This window comes from Cyanidioschyzon merolae, chromosome 19 (assembly GCF_000091205.1).
Source record: "Cyanidioschyzon merolae strain 10D DNA, chromosome 19, complete genome".
Taxonomy (NCBI): Eukaryota; Rhodophyta; class Bangiophyceae; order Cyanidiales; family Cyanidiaceae; genus Cyanidioschyzon; species Cyanidioschyzon merolae.
In genome coordinates this window covers 196226-212270 of record NC_010145.1, presented here as the reverse complement: position 1 = coordinate 212270, position 16045 = coordinate 196226, and the positions used below count along the sequence as shown (strand labels likewise).

Sequence of the window (16045 nt, the reverse complement as noted above, 5' to 3'; positions counted from 1 at the left end):
GGACAGGGTCTAAGCGACCGTTCAACAGATAGTTGGCGGAAACGCGCCGAGACCCGAGGCAACTGGGCGCGGCTAGCTCGGCTGCCTTGTGGAGTACCAGATCCATGAAACATCGATTCCAATAGGGAATTCCGTACTGCAGACATTTTCATAGGGAGTCGTCCGCAGGAGACAAAGGAAAATTGGCTGGATATTCGCAGGCGCCCTTGTATCTCGGACCGTCTGCTGAGACTCATGGAGCATCAAGGATGCACCGGCTGGTGAAAGAAGCTGGTATAGCTGGATAGAACGTATCCGAACTTTGTATCTCGGAGTGTCTATTGAGACTCATGGAGCATCAAGGATGTACCGGCTGATGACAGAGGCTGTTAGTGCTGGATAGAACGTGTCCGAACTTTGTATCTCGGAGCGTCTACTGACACTCATTGAGCATCAACGATGCACCGGCTGATGAGAGAAGCTTTCGTTGCCGATCAGGGTGTGTCCAAAATTGCTGCACCATCGAGGTCGCCAATTCCATGGATTATGCTTTCAAGGGCTTTACTGCAGGGCCTCGTGGACACCGGCGGGTAGTTGGAGCGAACTGGGGGAGCGTCAGGCTTGTTGTAGCCTTTTCGATAACGCGCCTGGGGGCTAAAAGTTCGTCGCAGAGTGGACTTTCGGTGGTGCTGGAGCCTTTATCCGCTGGCGTGCGGGATAGCGTCCAGCAGCGAAAGCACGTTTCTCTGTTTGCTCAGTTACATGCTCCGCTACCTATGCATCTTGAACGAGCTGGGAGCTCCGTTAGTAGAGAAGCGCTGGAGTGCTCTTTACGAGTGGAATGGTTCCTCTCGCGACGTGATCCAGGAGTTCTGGGAGCTCATCCAAGAGCAACCCCAGCGGCGTTCTGATGCCGCCGGCACTCTCCCGTGGTCAGAGCGAAAAGGTTTCAGAGAAGCAGGCAGCAGGGCGAGCGGTTTCTTCTGCTACCGAGAGGTCAACGGCCTGTGGTTTCTCGCAGGTGTCGATGAGTACCCTCCGGTCTCAGCGCGAGAGTGGCTCTCTGCTGCGCTTGTTCTGGATTCGCTCGATCGCCACCTCCTTCCGCTCCTCAAGGAGTGCAGCAGGGGTCATCTGAGTGCGCAGTGGCTTCGCGAACACTTTGTCGCAGTATACGAACTGCTGGAGGAGATGCATCCACGAGGTCTGCCGCTAGTCACGGAACCCAGTGTATTGCTCCAGCTGGTGACTTTTCCCAGTTCCCTCGAACAGATCATGGTGAACGTTGCTGGCGCCCTGGATACTCGCCTTGGTCTGGATCGCTGGACGTCCATGAACCATTCTATATCGCTACGAGGCGCAGTCGCTTCGCAGGTTCGATCAGTGCCAACGGAGCGCCCCGGTCCGACTGGGATCATGGCATCGGCAGCGTCAACGCTATGGCAAAATCTATACCGAACAACCAGCTCTGCGAGACGCTCCCTACCAAGGCCCTTCGAGCGAGTTTCCGGGACGCATTCGGATGCTGTCGCTATCCAGAGCAGCGCTTCCGCTGCGCAACGCCAAAGCGCCAATACCGTTGCAGGTCATGCTTCGGTGCTGGATACTCGCCGAGGCATTGCACCTCAGTGCGAACCGCGGGCTCCCTGGCGACCTACTCGAGTTCAGCACGCAACCGAAGAGTTTCTTGTGGATATTGTCGAGACCCTGTCCGCAACTGTGTCTGGCGAGCAGGGGACTCCTGTAGAATGGGCGGTGCGCGGTGCCCTCGAGTGCCAGTCCCGGTTGTCGGGTTGTCCGCAGCTTGAGATGCAACTACAGTGCCACCAGGTTGGCGAGCGTGAAATGGCGTTTCACGAGTGCGCCCTTCGGTCGGAGCGAAACACCTCGGGGTCTGCGCTGACCATGTCGTTCATCCCGCCGGATGGATCCTTTCGGCTAGCGTCATACTGGCTCTGGCGCTTGATCCCGCATTCAGGTACACATGTGGCGGTGAACGATTCAAGCAGTGTGTTTCCGCTGGAGGTGATCCTCCGAGGCGGCACCCAGACATCCGAACAGGGATGTTTTATTCGGGTCGTGGCCTCTATAAAGCTGCACATGTTGGGTTCGGTCACGCTGGAGCATCTGCAGTTGCGCGTCTACCTGCGAATGCTGACGCCCACTGCGAGCGCAAGGCGCGGTTCATCATTCAGAGCACCGGCATCACATCAATTGTACAGTAATATCGGTTCGGTATCGTGGGATGTGTCATCTTTGTGCCTGAGCTGGAGCATTGCGAAGCTGGATACCGTTCGAGTAGCTCACATGGAAAGCGTCCTGCATGCTGATGGTGTGCCTTTCGGGGAATCTATATCCGTGACCCATGCGGATCTGATTTTTGCACCCTTCGCGTATAGTCTAAGCGGTCTTCGCATCGAACGTCTGATCATTGCAAACGAGCACCAGCCGGCTTTCAAAGGAATGCGGCATGTACTACGCTGCGGTGTGATTCAGGTTCTGCCAGGGAAACTTACTGACACTGATCGGTCACGTCGGGCCAGCTGATTCAGAGCCTGATGTCCCTGGATATTCTTGTCCACAATGCAAGCCGGCATTGGATGCTCCCTGTTCAATACACGGCAACGGTGCCCAGTTGCGGCAAAGAAAAGCCCTATGAAACGGTTATGTCAAGCTGTGCAGCGGCGTTTGGTACCCATCGATACTGAGCGACGATTTCGTTTTCCTTCAGCAAGTTCTTCGGAAACGATTTCGTCATTCAAGAAGCAAGCGTTGATGATTGCTGCACCATAAACGCCCACCGAAGCAAGCGCCGAGAACGCTGAGGTGAAGCGCTTCAGCGGGCCAAGCGGCGGTGCACCAGAGGCCCTGGATAAATTTCGTTTTGCATCATTCTCTAGCGACTGATACAGAGATCCTCACCGCTTTCCTATAGTCGATGACGATGCATTGCTTTCTGCATCGTATCCTAGCACCTGAGATGGACATCCTCTGCGGTATCTCGCCATCTGCGAAGACGCACTGGACCCCGCATCGCACTCTTGTTGCCGATGCAGAGCTCCAGGCCCGTATCCTAGCTTCTGTGAGGATGCGCTGCGCCCCATATCGCATGCTAGCAGTCGATTTGGAGATCCTCTGCAGTATCTTGCCATCTGAGAGACCGCGATTCCAGCTCCAGCACGCGGATAGCGTCGAGCAAAGCGTCTATGCAGCAGAACTGCTGTCCGCGGCCTCTCGTGCGCTGTGCGCAGAATTGCGCGTTGCGTTCGCCTCTGAGTACGAAGTGGCGCTTGTGAGCACCACGAGACTGCCACCAAACTCGTTACAAACGACTCCGCGCTGTACATTGTACCTGAACTGGTTCTATACGCCTCCGCTAGTGCAAAAGGCAAGCCTCGGCCAGTGAAACAAACTTTAGGACTCGACCGGGCGGTGGCGTTTGGGCACTGTTCGTGCACCATGCTGCACAGCACCTCGGTGCTGCTCGCCGCGCGTGGTCTGAAACTCTTTGAAGTTGCTCGAAAGTTACCGAACTATGGTTACGGTCAGCGTTTTACACGAAAGACCTGGATTCGTAACGGACACGGTGACGACTCGTTCTGGATGTTGACACGAATTATTGCGCGCAAGGAGGGTACACGCCTCAAGGCTTACGGGCGGTTCACCTGGCGAGGTGTGACCGAAGAGAAGGAGCGGGAAATTCGTGGTGCCCACAAACGTGAGTGGAAGCTCTTCGCTCCAAACGCCGCCTCGTCACCTCCAACGGGTCTTGAAGGACCCAATGACCGAACACGACACAATAGAACAGAGACTCCTGGCTCATCGAGGTGATCGCTATGTCTCTAGGTCACGCGAGACCCAGCCAAGAGCGACGGTATTCGAGCGCCAGCCGGCTTGCGCGTTCCAAACCGGCCAGCACGCGAGTCTGAGGCGGTATTGTGGGGACGATCCTCGATTCGCGCTCATTCGGGATGACTCGCTTTCCTGCAGACCTGTTCTGTTCGATCCGAGGAAAAATGAGAAACAGGATAGAATCTTCGCTTGAGCAAGAAAAGTTGCTGCTTCGTTGCTGCACAGTTCGTGCTCTATACATCGCAGCGACAGTGATAGTTTCCGTGATCGCTGGCTGGTCCATAGATGCGATGCATCCACGGGGCCTGCTTGCGCTACCCGACAGAGCGTTTCGGGACCTCATTCGAGTCAACCGGCATAGCTCGCAATGGAGCGTCGGGGCTTTTGGGCTTGTTGGTAACCAGGAATCGGTTCAAAACTCATGATAGATAGATCGATAGATAGATGCAGGTATATCTGGCTTGGAAAGTGAATACTAACGAGCCCAACGACTTGGCGGGAAGGAAAGCCACGGCAAGCGGAGATCATTTTGTTTCTTGCGTTGTTATAGGCAGACTGAAAACAGGCTGCTAGGCTCGTTAATGAATTTCTGGTAAGTTTCAAGGGATGAGGCTTGGTTCGTTGCTGCACCCATTGTACTCGCTTCGAGCCCATGCGGGTGTTTCTTCGACTTGTTTTTTTCATCTCTCTAATTTACGGCTTTCAATACGCCGGTCTCTCGTGTTCTTCTAGCTTCGTTGCCAACTGGCAAACGACGTCTGTGGTCGCGTTAAAATGCCGATTTCGCAGCGTCCGGCTCCTATCGATGCTTTTCATGAAGAGGCGGAAGTTGCGATCTGCGCTTCGCTCGCCGTTTTCATTTTCTTTGTACACAGCATCGCTGGGCGCTCTGCAGCTCTGAAATTTGGATTCGGCTGGTTGTTCGGATATATCCGAAAAAACTCCACCGAGTTTCGCCCATCGGCCCGTAAACACTCGCTTCATCGCTCGAAACATGCTCTGGACGGGTGCAGTGGTCTGAGCTCGATTTTTTTAATCGACAAGACGTCTACATAGGCGAGCGTGTCTGACCTCGATGCCATGCGTTTACGCGCCCGGTGCCGTATCCATCCATCTACGCTCGGCTCGCGCAGAGCGACGAGTGTCACTCTGCTAAAAATGATGACTCACATGATGATTTGAATCCGAGTCTGGGACCGTTGAGGTGCAGGCAGAAGAGACCAGGGCCTCTAGGAGTGTGTCCCGGAAGCAGCATCACGCTGTGGTCGAGTGCCGTTTCGTGGATGAACACAAAGAGATCTGGATTTATCTTTAAACTGGATAAGAGTATTTGACGTGACGAGTCCAGTGAAGTTAATTTTTTTGAATGAGACTGGTAGCAAGTCTCCAAAGGACGCCGATGATGTGCCTTGCACGAAACAGATCGACCACACTAAGTACCTGTGATTTGAGCATTCCATCTGCAAGGCACGGAGTAGAATCGATGCTTGTACATACGAACCTGATGACGATACCCGTTTTTCTATGGACGCTATTTCGGAGACGCCACCAATCACCTTAATCCTGGTGACGTAACGAATTTCGGCAGCAACTCGTCGGAGGAGCCACCTCGTATAGATGACCGAGAATCCTTAAACCGGTACCGATCCGTATGCCCGTATTCCTGAACATCGCGAGTCGAGGCTGTATATCTTTAAATACTTTTGAACATAGTCGAACAGCAGGAACTGCGTGAGCAGTTCATTGTTCTGAGTTCATTTCGCACGGATGGAAGCGCTGCAATTGTTGTTGGCGCGTAGTGCGCTGCGCAAAAGCATACATCTTCTCTGTCCAATACTGTCTATAAATGTATATTGTGGACATCGTCTGATCTGCAAAGCTGGACTTTATATACTGTACGCATACCGGCGATACATTAGCGAAGGCTGCTGAGCGGGTTCAGGTTTCGAAGCCTCTCCGTACGCGCACATATGCCGATGGATGCGTGTCGCCGGTTCCGCGGCAAAGTACCCACACGGGCATCAAGGCCGGCGGCATATGTTCTTCATATAGCCCGTATAGGTATCGCTTGTCACAGATCGACGCATGCGTCACGACCACAGGCGCGTACGCGGCCCCGAATTCGCCACTCAGTTCCTGAATCGCGGAATCGCTACCGGAAAGCTGCGCGTATCGCGCCAGTACTTTCGGGCCAACGGGCGGCTTCGGCATGCCTGTCGGTCCTTTGCGTGGGCGCGGGGAAGCTCTCGGCAGTGTCAACGAGCGGCGCCGGGCGGCTTGCATTCATCAATGCTCGCCGCCCGGGGCGCGAGTGCGAATGCACCTGCGATGCACACACGAAGCGTCGCGGCCTGCTCACGAGAAAATCGGGAGGCGGATACGGACACAGTGGAACAGCGCACCCCTGCGGGTGTGTGTTCCCTGTATCGTCCGGCATCGGGCCTGGTTGTTCGGCGCTCGCGGCAGCGTTTGCGGCGTATAGCCTGCGCGCTCCGCGGTACCATCTACCATCAGCGCCCCGCGAGAGGATGCGTACGCGCCCCCAGCTGCGCGTCGTAGATCGCGTCGATGGGTGCGTGCGTGGAAGCGCGCGCGCTCGCCGAGATGCCGCCGCATCCCCTGGGATCGGGCAGGGCACGCTTGTCGGGTTAGGCGCTGTGCGCTATCGACGCGTGTCAGTGTAATGCGCAGAGCGAACGTCAGCGCGCATGCGCTGCTGGTGTTCGTGAACTCAACCGAGACTACTTCTTCTGGTAGCGGTTCTTTTTGAGCGGAGGAGTCTTTGAGAAACGCAAGGCGTGGTAGATTTGGTGTAAGTCACTTGGTGATTCTTCGTCAACTCAGGGAGAATGCGCGCACTGCATGTGCACTAGTTCGGGACGCGCAGGGATAGTGAATTGGGTGCCATCGGCAGCCGGCTCGGATATCTGGCATGATTTTATCCGCATGGCATCGGTCAGTGTCCTGCAATCCGCCAAGGCTTGATGTATTCGTTGGGTACCAGAACGCACCGGTTCCGAGCAACGCACCCTTTCGCCGTGCCGCTCGCGAGCACCAAGCACCGTTTCCAAGCGCTTCGGGACTCGACTGCCCAGCGCGTGCCCGACCAGCTGAAACGACAACATCCAGCGCTACATCCTCTGGACGGGCGATTCGCTTGCGTCGGGTACTCATTTGCCGCCTCTGCTGCCATGCACTTTCGATCGGCGGTCTGTTGCACAATGACCAGCGAAGTGTAAATCGTTCGCTCGCTCTCTGGGTCGATTCGTTCGGGGCGCAAAACGTCCACTACGCTCAGGTATGCCAGAGAGGGCCCCAGGCTTGCCGAGTGCATAGCGCCTGGCGCCACAAGAACTGGGTAGCGTGGCTCGCGGGCAGACAGCTGTGGCGCCGATTTGTTGCCTGAGGACGGTCCGCACTGGACTGCTCAACTTGCAAGTATGATCGGCTTATGTGATCGATACTGAAAATGATGCACATGGAGAAAGAGTTTCCCAGGCGGCCACGACTTGAACCCCGTCACACTTGTCTTCTGCTTGGAATCGCGCAACCGTTGCAAATGCCTCAAATCCTCTCGTCGCGAACCGACCTGGCTCTGGCACATCGTCCCAGGTGCCAAATGCACACCACACATCTCCCACGATGCGCACGTCCAGTGCGCTCTGAGCGCACTGCACCACGAGCGTTAGGCAGAAAACACGCAGCTATTCTGGGTCTTGCGGCCGCAGTCGAACGTTTCTCGTTATCTGTCCGCAGGGCGCTGCCAACGGGGCTTCGCCCGGTTCGCGCCAAGCCCCAATCACTCAAGAGATCGCGAAACTCAATGCTGATGCGGTGCAGATGACGGGTCCATCTCGCAAACCTACCGTGTGCGTCAGATGATGCGAGTTATGACTTACTCATCTTCCTCCATATCCTCCTCATCTTTCTCGACGTCCTCATCATGAATACTAAAGTACCTCAACTCGTATGTGTCAGGTCCAGTTGCGACGACACGAAGAAAGTCTCTGAGCTGCTGCTTTTTCAGGTACTTTTTCGCGAGGTACTTGAGGTATCGCTTCGAGAACGGCACTCGTGTAACCACCGCGATTCGCGTTCGTCCGTCGCGGGACACAGCAACAAAATCACCCAGCTGGCCGGTCTTTCCATTGACTTTGATGCGATCCTGTAGAAACTTTTCTAAGGACGCCGTGTCAAGGATAGCGTCTCCAACTGGTGCACTGCAGTCGAGTACAAACCGGCGGGTTGTTGCTTTCTTCGCAGACACGTTTTTCTTGACCTTCGTTGGCATTCTTACCAGCTTTCGCCTCGGAATCGTATCGCGAGAATAGCTACGGATCACCCTACAAAGCTGCTACAGGTCTTCCTGCTAATGCGTGCAGGTTCCGCCAAGCGGCTAGGTTACTGAGTACGGGCCAGTATGAGCGCGGTGTTCAGACGTATAAGCGTCGCGGCTACTGCCGCGCATCCGATGATGTGCGCTGGTGCGCCGTCGGCGCGGCGAAGCGCTACAATTGCGTACAGACATGTCCATTTATATCCTCATGTATCCAGATTATCCTTTCAGGGCAACGTCACCGCTGCCGTGCCCTGCGGGCGATCTCGTCCGGAACTCGTGCACCGAACTGCCGCTGGTTCAGTGAAATCCGTTTACGACGCAAGGCAGCTTCAGTCAGGTATTTACTGGGTACTGAACGGGCCGTCTACGGCATCTGGTGGCAGGGAATCTCCTGCTTGATCGAGTTGGTCGTCAAGTGTTCGAATAGTAGCAAGGGGCTCTCCTGTGCTGATGCCTGCAGTACAGTCGCACGGTGGAGTGAAACGTGAGCAGTCCCTGAGACCGATCCTGAAAGACTCCAAGAGCTGCGTGTCGTGCAGTACAGACCATGAGAATGACGCTGAAGTTGATAACGTCATCGGTGGCAGGGTAGAGTTAGCTACTGCGCCTTTACCAGTGGAGGCGGACGCTGACCCTGAGGCTCACAGGGAACCGCGAAACCGGAAGCACATCCACTTCGACGAGGGCAACTTGCAGGAAAACGAGGCGGAGCGGTTGCGTGTGGAGCGAATGCTCATCGACGAGCCGAAAACACCGTATCACGAACCGTTTGCAGAGTCGCATACAGGGCTGGGTTCGCTTTCCGCAAGCGAAGGATCCGAGTCCGAGTACATCGGCCGAGGATGTTTCATTCAGACGCATGCTTCCCAATGCGGATCTGCGGACGGCCGTCATGCTCCCCAAATCAACGGTGCTGGCATGACGTTTCTCTCTCGAAGCTCGTCGACAGATTCTTCGAGTTCTCATACGAGTGGGCGCCGTTTGTCGCATGAAGAATTCGAAGAAAAACGAAGGAGTCTGTACAGCAACGAGTACCGCATGATTCGACTCTACCGACAACAGTCGCTCGATTCTGACACAGACGACTCCGCGAGCGGTACCGAGGGAGCGAGCTCCGCGAGCAAAGCGTCCCAAAGGCGCGCTGAGCCTCCAGAGCGTGCACGCGACGGCAAAAATGCCATCTGAGCTATGTAGCGTTTCGCCTGGATCGAGACGAGTTGCCACAGGGACCACGCTGTAGAGCGTCGCATCGAAAGACAGCGACGGACCAGCTGAGACGACATAGTTGTCTCGAGACAGCGGTGGTACCGCCTGCTGGCTTCGCGGTTGTGAGTCGATGCTTGTACGCTAATGCGAACTGTCATCAGACGCTCGCGAACCGAGGGGAACCCGCGAGACCTTGTCACTGCCCTCAAGCTTCGCAGTTATGAGCCGGTGCGTGTGCGCAAATGCGAGCTGCCCTCGGATTCTTACGAACTGAGGAAACTTCGAGGACTGGCACCAGCTGGCGCAGTGTGACCCGACATCCAAGCTGTGCACCGGTCGAGAAGCTGTGTTGACCAATGAGCAGCACCGAGGCCAAACACAGGCTGCATACAGCGCGGGTCTCCGCTGCGACGTCGACGGTGATGCTATGCATGGTGCACGCTGTCGATTAATCACCATGATTGCATTCAACGTCGGTATTCAAGCCCAGTTGTGATTTGTTATAACGCGATAATGTGATGTGGTTCTACATCTGACCTGTTCTTAAAAAGCGAATCCCACAAGCGCGCCGCGATCCGCAATACCGACTGGTGTGCCTGGACACGGATTCCAGGGCCGCGTTTATTCATCGCTGGATAATGCAAGCACATTCAAAACCTATCGCAGGTTCCCATGCGTCTCCGGAGCTGTGCGTACGAAACAAAGCCGTTGCGCTCCCGCTCGCCGTACTGAACAGGAGATTTACACATGTACGCAGCAGAGCGAACAGACGCACTGAATGCTCAGGTGACTGTTTCGCACAAAAATCGTTTGGGCCCATCACTTGTTTAACTGAGTGACCTGTCATACGAGAAAGCGCTCGAAGTGTGTCCGGGATCTTTACGCAAACGTCGGACGCATGCGTTTCCCGCTGCCAACGAGGGCGTGCGTCTGAAAATAATTGCTGTGCAGCGTTCGTCGAAGCTGCCGCTCGAGGTTCTCCCCCATGGCGGATCCATGGTGTCGTGTGCGTGCTGCATGGTGTAGTCCGACGTTCATGACGGTGTTGGCGACGCGAATAGAGCGTCGAGAGTCTAGACTCCGTGTACAGGGGTCAGAGCGCCCTGTCCGTAGGAAATGGACGCGTCTTGGTGGTAATTAGCACACTGGATAGGTTCCCGGGGCCGCCTCCGGAAGCGGCGCTGGTTTCTGTGGACGACCAATGGCGTCGTTCGGTGGAACCGCTGGATCAATGCTAGCGACGGCGATCGTTTTCGCAGTGTCATATTAAAATGGAACACTGACCTGCTCGCTTTATTCCTGGATTGCGATTTTTTCTGAACTTGTTTAGATATTCATCTCCGACATTCAAGGTGCAGCAAGTAGGTCCTACGGGTTCACATGTAGTTTTAGGATTTTCGGTCATCTTTTCGGTGTGGCTTCTATGACTAACTGCCGCTGGAATTCGTCACGTCACTAGGATCGAAACAACCCGCGACGTCCGCACCCAGGGATTCGTAAGATGAGCGATATTCGTATTTTCCAGTTCATACGTGCTTGCCTCCGCCCTTCCTCGTTCCTTACGGGTGGCATGCTCAAATCTTGCATTTTTCATGTTTTCAATCATGCTGTTCCTGTGCAACTCATGGGCGTAGCCATTCGCGCCACTTGATTAACGACGAGGGAAACCCGATATCGTCCCCGGACTCCTTCTTCATGTGCATCTTCATTGAAAGCATCGCGTTCGACAATTCCTCTGTCGAACGGGACAGCGTACGCTGGCGTGTGCGGCAGGTAAAGTACTCGACGAGGGAATCGACCGGAAAAAGCCCGTGATCCTGGGTTATGGCGCCGGGTGCAGAACCTGGGACAGACATCGAAGGGAGCCTCCGGTGCACGTCAAGGGCATCCAGTGAGCAGTGAAGCAATCGCTCACGCGCTAAAAGACCGCGCACGTACGAGGATCTGTGGTGGACGTTTGGGAACGCCTGACCGCAGTCGAGTGTCACCGCCGCCAAAGGATGGACCAAGGCCGTAACCAAAACGAGATGAAATGGCAAGCGAATCGCGGATCGCAACCGTTGTCTCGACACGAAATTAGTTGATAACAACCGGAAGCAGCTCAAGTGGGACTTGACCGCTACCATGAGTACCATTCGACTGCTTATAACGGAGGTGTAGAGGAAGGAGAGAACAGCGTTTTAGATCCGCAGATAAGAGAGATCTAGAGGAAGCTGTCAGATAAAATCCTGCAAAGGCTTGTCTTGATGGCAGCAGGAAAAGACCCGAAATGCGGCATGCACGCAAGACTTAGTTTGGTGCGGCCGTATTATTCTAGTCTTACATGGGTGGAATCGCTGTGAGCTTGCGTGTATCTCTGTACCTGACAGGGAGCCTGTCCGCAAAACTCTGCACAACAATACCATCCGCATTGACCTCTATATCAGCTGATGAACCTCGGCGAGGCCTCGGACAAAGTTCGGGCTCATCCTTCCCCAGGTCGAATACAAGCGGGTTCGTCATGCAACGGAGCACGGCGGCGCAGCGCTCTTCAAGTGCGCCCTGTGCCCGCACATCCCGCTGCCCTGTGAGGCTCTCGCGTTGCCGATCGTCACTCCATAAACGAAAATTGCACCAGAGCTCCTCTGTCGCAGACAGCGACTTGTGTGTGGAGCCGTCCAGCGTGCGCGCGAACGTTTCCGGCTCTGTGCCGCTTTCGTAGCCACCACCGACACCACCCTCACACCACTCGTAGAGTGCGTTTATGAGGCGCAACCACAGCAAGTGTTCCTGATATTGCCGACTTGGCGCGTCGGCTGGTACCAGATCATCGTTATCAGCGGCGCCAAGTGGCATGCACCGTTTCCGGTGCCCACAACCGGGGCTGAGCTGGTGCCTGTGACAGAAGCAGTTTGCCAAAAGTGCCTCCCTGTAGCAGAGACGAGCGCTGCTCAGATTTTGGCTGAAAACCGACCAGGCTGCTGGCAAGGGCGTTCCCCATGGTGTGTCCATATATTACATTTAAATACCTAATAATATAGAAATGTCTAGATTGAAGCCGGATGCAGCCCGGGCGCCCCCTGGGATGTGTCCGTTGTATCCACTTATATCCAGTAGGATGTATTTCTCTTTATGCCGACGGAGGGCACTCGCGACGCTGCACGCGACGAACGCGCGCGAACCATCGCATGATTTCAGGCTTTGGAGCAGTTACGCTATACCGGGTGCGTCTTCCCTCGTTTACAATATCATGTTCGTTTCTCCAGTGACACTTCATAGCCGAGCACAAGGTTGCAGTGCCAGAACTGGAGTCAGTCAGGAGCAGCGACGGGTACGAATTGGCCCCAAAAATCCCCTGGCTGAATTAAAGTCTGGTATCTCTGCGCCGACCTCAACGAAGGCAGCTCCGAGTGTAGCCGTGAAGGCGCCGCAGACGATAACAGAGAAGATCATAGCCAAAGCCGCTGGAAGGAGCTTCGTGAAACCAGGAGAGAATCTCTTTGTTGACGTTGATGTGCTCATGACACACGACGTCTGTGGTCCGGGGACGATCGCAGTCTTCAAACGCGAGTTCGGTTCGGATGCACCTGTCTGGGACCCTGAAAAGATTGTCATTATCCCCGATCACTACATCTTCACTGCGGATGAGAAAGCGAATAGGAACGTGGATATTATTCGGGATTTTGCTCGCGAACAAGGCATCCGTTACTTCTACGATATCACCGATCGGAGCGACTTTCGGGCGAACCCTGAATACAAAGGGGTCTGCCACATAGCACTGGCGCAGGAAGGGCACTGCCGTCCTGGTGAGGTGCTTTTCGGGACAGATTCTCACACGTGTACTGCAGGAGCTTTCGGCGAGTTCGCGACTGGCATCGGGAACACTGATGCAGGTTTTATAATGGGCACCGGTAAGCTCCTCATCAAAGTGCCCGCAACAATGCGCTTTGCCTTGAATGGAACCCTGCCTGATTACATCATGGCCAAGGATATCATTCTCCAAATCATAGGCGATATTGGTGTCGCTGGCGCTACCTACCGGGCGATGGAGTTTGTCAGTGATCGGATGGAGCAGTTTTCTATTGCCGATCGCATGACACTTTGTAATATGGCGATTGAGGCTGGTGGTAAGAACGGCATCTTTCCTCCGGATGAAATTACGTGTGCTTACGTCCGAGCACGAACAACGAAGCCGTTTGATGTGTTCCACACCGACTCGAATGCCTCATTCTACACGGACCGACAGTACGACTTATCCAAACTGGAGCCTGCGGTAGCGAAACCACACAGCCCCGATAATTTAGATCTTGCCCGCAATTGCGAGGACGTGAAGATTACGCGAGTGTACATTGGCTCTTGCACTGGCGGCAAGACGGAGGACTTTGTTGCCGCAGCGCGGATTCTCGACGGGCGTCAGGTACGTGTTCCTACGTTTCTTGTTCCGGCCACACGCCGCATCTATGAAGACCTGGAAACCAGAAAACTTAACGGCAAGACTCTGATGCAGATTTTCAAGGACGCGGGATGCCTTCCGCCGGGTGCCCCGAGTTGCGCAGCGTGTCTGGGAGGTCCGAAGGACACCTTTGGGCGTGCGAACGGGCCCGAGGTCGTTGTGAGCACCACAAATCGGAATTTTCCAGGCCGAATGGGCGACAAATCGAGTGCGGTCTTCCTCGCCTCGCCCTATACTGCCGCTGCTAGTGCCATCACAGGGCATATCACGGATCCACGTCGTGTCTACGACTTTGACCGAGTGCGGCACCCGCTCGAGACGTACGGCCTCTCGTAAGCATATCCCAAAGATTGCGAATCCTGACCCCAACGAGGTACATGGAGATGTGATGGTCGGCACTGACGACTGGCATCGTACCGGCGGGGCAACGAACGCCTCAGATCGGTATCTATGGGAATCACGAGCCACATGCGCAATCATCAGGTGCTTGCCGCTCATCGCAGAGCCTTTGGTGCTGGATGCTTTTCACGTGGCGCCAAGCCTGCATCCGGGACAGCTGGGGAACGCTCTAGTGACCTGTTTCACCAGACGCGTTGGTGATCTGGTTTCAAACCTGACAAGATGAAGCAAATGTACTGCCCGGTTGAGATGTGGAACACGACTCCATCTGAGCGATTAAAATAGTTCCGTCGAAATCGTGACTGCGTTCAGGCCTCATGCAGCATCACTGATAGACGAAAGCAGAGCACTGGCTTGACCGCGCGCCCGCCATGAAGGCCAGACCAGAAATCTGCGGAAGAGCGTCTGCCGTAAACGGACTCGATGCCAAGACGAGCCGATCGCGCACAAGCGTCGTCCATGAAGATGACCAGTTTGCATCTCGGGCCCGCTACGCAATGCAGTTTCGCGATGTCGATTGCTTCTCCGCGCTGCCGCCAGTGCTCGAAAGCAGCAGAACGTGCCTGGGTATTTCGCGGCTCGAGAAAGCAGCCCAACGTACCAGGCTGCATGTGTCTACATCATTGAAGTGTAACCGGCTCCCGGCACATAGCAGGTTCTCGAGCGAAAAGGAGCCGCCTCACTCCAGCCGACTATTGCACTACTCTGTCAAGATATGCGATCAGAGAATCACAAAATGTCCTATGATCATGGACGGGAAATATACCTATCCACTCGCAGACGCCTCCCAGCCATTTTTTAACTGACCGTCTGCCATCGGTTTTAGTTTGTCCTAGAAGCTTTCGTGGCTGATAGGCTGTCACACGAAACTGGCTCTCGTCAGCTCTGTGGGTCTTGTCTGCAGCACCAGACATCGTCTTATGTTGATGGCTGCGTTGATTGGCTCTGGTTGAACTCATTAACGCCAAGATTCCTTGAATTCACGCCCGCTGTGCCATGAAGGTCTCGTTACCGTCCTTTCGAGCGAAAACCTCTTCTCGATCATCTCCCCTCATCTGTTTCTTCTTCGTTACTTGCTCTTCTTCGCTAAATGATCGGGAAGAAGAGGATTTTTCGTCTTTCTCCAGCACCAGGCGGCACCGAGCTTGCGAGGATCCCCGACTTCCGTTTCTGTATCTTCGAGCCAAACCGAGGCCGCCAAATGCATCCACTGCAGCTAGAACAAATGCTGATATCCCAGTTCTCTTCGAGTTCGGACGGACGTACTACTGAGTCCCTGCTCGCCGAATACCCCTCTACGCTCCGACCGTTTCGTCCGAATGACGTCGCATCGGCTGGAAAAGGACAAGCCGACGTCCTTGTGCTTCATACCGATTGTGACTTTCCAGAAACGCTGTCGTAGCTTCGATATCGGTGCGAGATGACTATGCGTGAAGCAAGGCTGTTTTTTTGCGACCGCATACCGGTGTTTTCAGGACCGCAAGAATAAGCTGGTGAGAAACAGTGACGCCCCTTGCGGCTACTGCTGTCGCTTTTGGTTTACGTAAGGTAATCGATGGGTCGCTTTCTACTATTGACCGCAACCATTCCTTGAGAATATCGGTTTTTGGCTCGGAACGCATCTACATGTCTCTTTCAGTGTTACTCAACCATCGGAGTAGTATGGTATGACTTGTCTGAAGCGAAAATGCAGTCTTCCTTCTGCTGCTTTGTAAACAATATATCCTACAGGCAATGCTTCTAAAATCTATACAGTACATGGTATCGTGCTTTCGGTCTCCTGCTGTACGCCGCAGCGGAGTCGAAACGAAACTGAGTCACAAGACTATAAGCACGAG

At 54.7% G+C, this 16045-nt stretch overlaps 6 protein-coding genes across 6 annotated transcripts, besides 1 other annotated feature; 4 read left to right on the top strand and 2 right to left on the bottom strand.

The window, feature by feature from the left end:
- Positions 1 to 741: 741 nt before the first annotated feature.
- CYME_CMS082C (hypothetical protein, conserved) lies at positions 742 to 2526 on the top strand (the record flags this gene model as incomplete). The annotated part of the gene is made up of 1 exon (XM_005538702.1): positions 742 to 2526. The coding sequence occupies one exon, from the start codon at positions 742 to 744 to the stop codon at positions 2524 to 2526; it is 1785 nt and encodes a 594-aa protein (XP_005538759.1).
- A 912-nt stretch (positions 2527 to 3438) lies between these two features.
- On the top strand, positions 3439 to 3810 carry CYME_CMS081C (hypothetical protein; the record flags this gene model as incomplete). The annotated part of the gene is made up of 1 exon (XM_005538701.1): positions 3439 to 3810. The coding sequence occupies one exon, from the start codon at positions 3439 to 3441 to the stop codon at positions 3808 to 3810; it is 372 nt and encodes a 123-aa protein (XP_005538758.1).
- A 1938-nt stretch (positions 3811 to 5748) lies between these two features.
- Positions 5749 to 6197: a sequence feature (possible transcribed region).
- A 1529-nt stretch (positions 6198 to 7726) lies between these two features.
- CYME_CMS080C (60S ribosomal protein L22) lies at positions 7727 to 8122 on the bottom strand (the record flags this gene model as incomplete). The annotated part of the gene is made up of 1 exon (XM_005538700.1): positions 7727 to 8122. The coding sequence occupies one exon, from the start codon at positions 8120 to 8122 to the stop codon at positions 7727 to 7729; it is 396 nt and encodes a 131-aa protein (XP_005538757.1).
- A 498-nt stretch (positions 8123 to 8620) lies between these two features.
- On the top strand, positions 8621 to 9355 carry CYME_CMS079C (hypothetical protein; the record flags this gene model as incomplete). Its single annotated transcript, XM_005538699.1, has 1 exon — positions 8621 to 9355. One exon carries the CDS (start codon positions 8621 to 8623, stop codon positions 9353 to 9355), a length of 735 nt encoding a protein of 244 aa, XP_005538756.1.
- Positions 9356 to 11695: 2340 nt separating this feature from the next.
- Positions 11696 to 12211, bottom strand: CYME_CMS513C (hypothetical protein; the record flags this gene model as incomplete). Its single annotated transcript, XM_005538698.1, has 1 exon — positions 11696 to 12211. One exon carries the CDS (start codon positions 12209 to 12211, stop codon positions 11696 to 11698), a length of 516 nt encoding a protein of 171 aa, XP_005538755.1.
- A 394-nt stretch (positions 12212 to 12605) lies between these two features.
- Positions 12606 to 14144, top strand: CYME_CMS078C (3-isopropylmalate dehydratase; the record flags this gene model as incomplete). The annotated part of the gene is made up of 1 exon (XM_005538697.1): positions 12606 to 14144. One exon carries the CDS (start codon positions 12606 to 12608, stop codon positions 14142 to 14144), a length of 1539 nt encoding a protein of 512 aa, XP_005538754.1.
- Positions 14145 to 16045: the final 1901 nt, after the last annotated feature.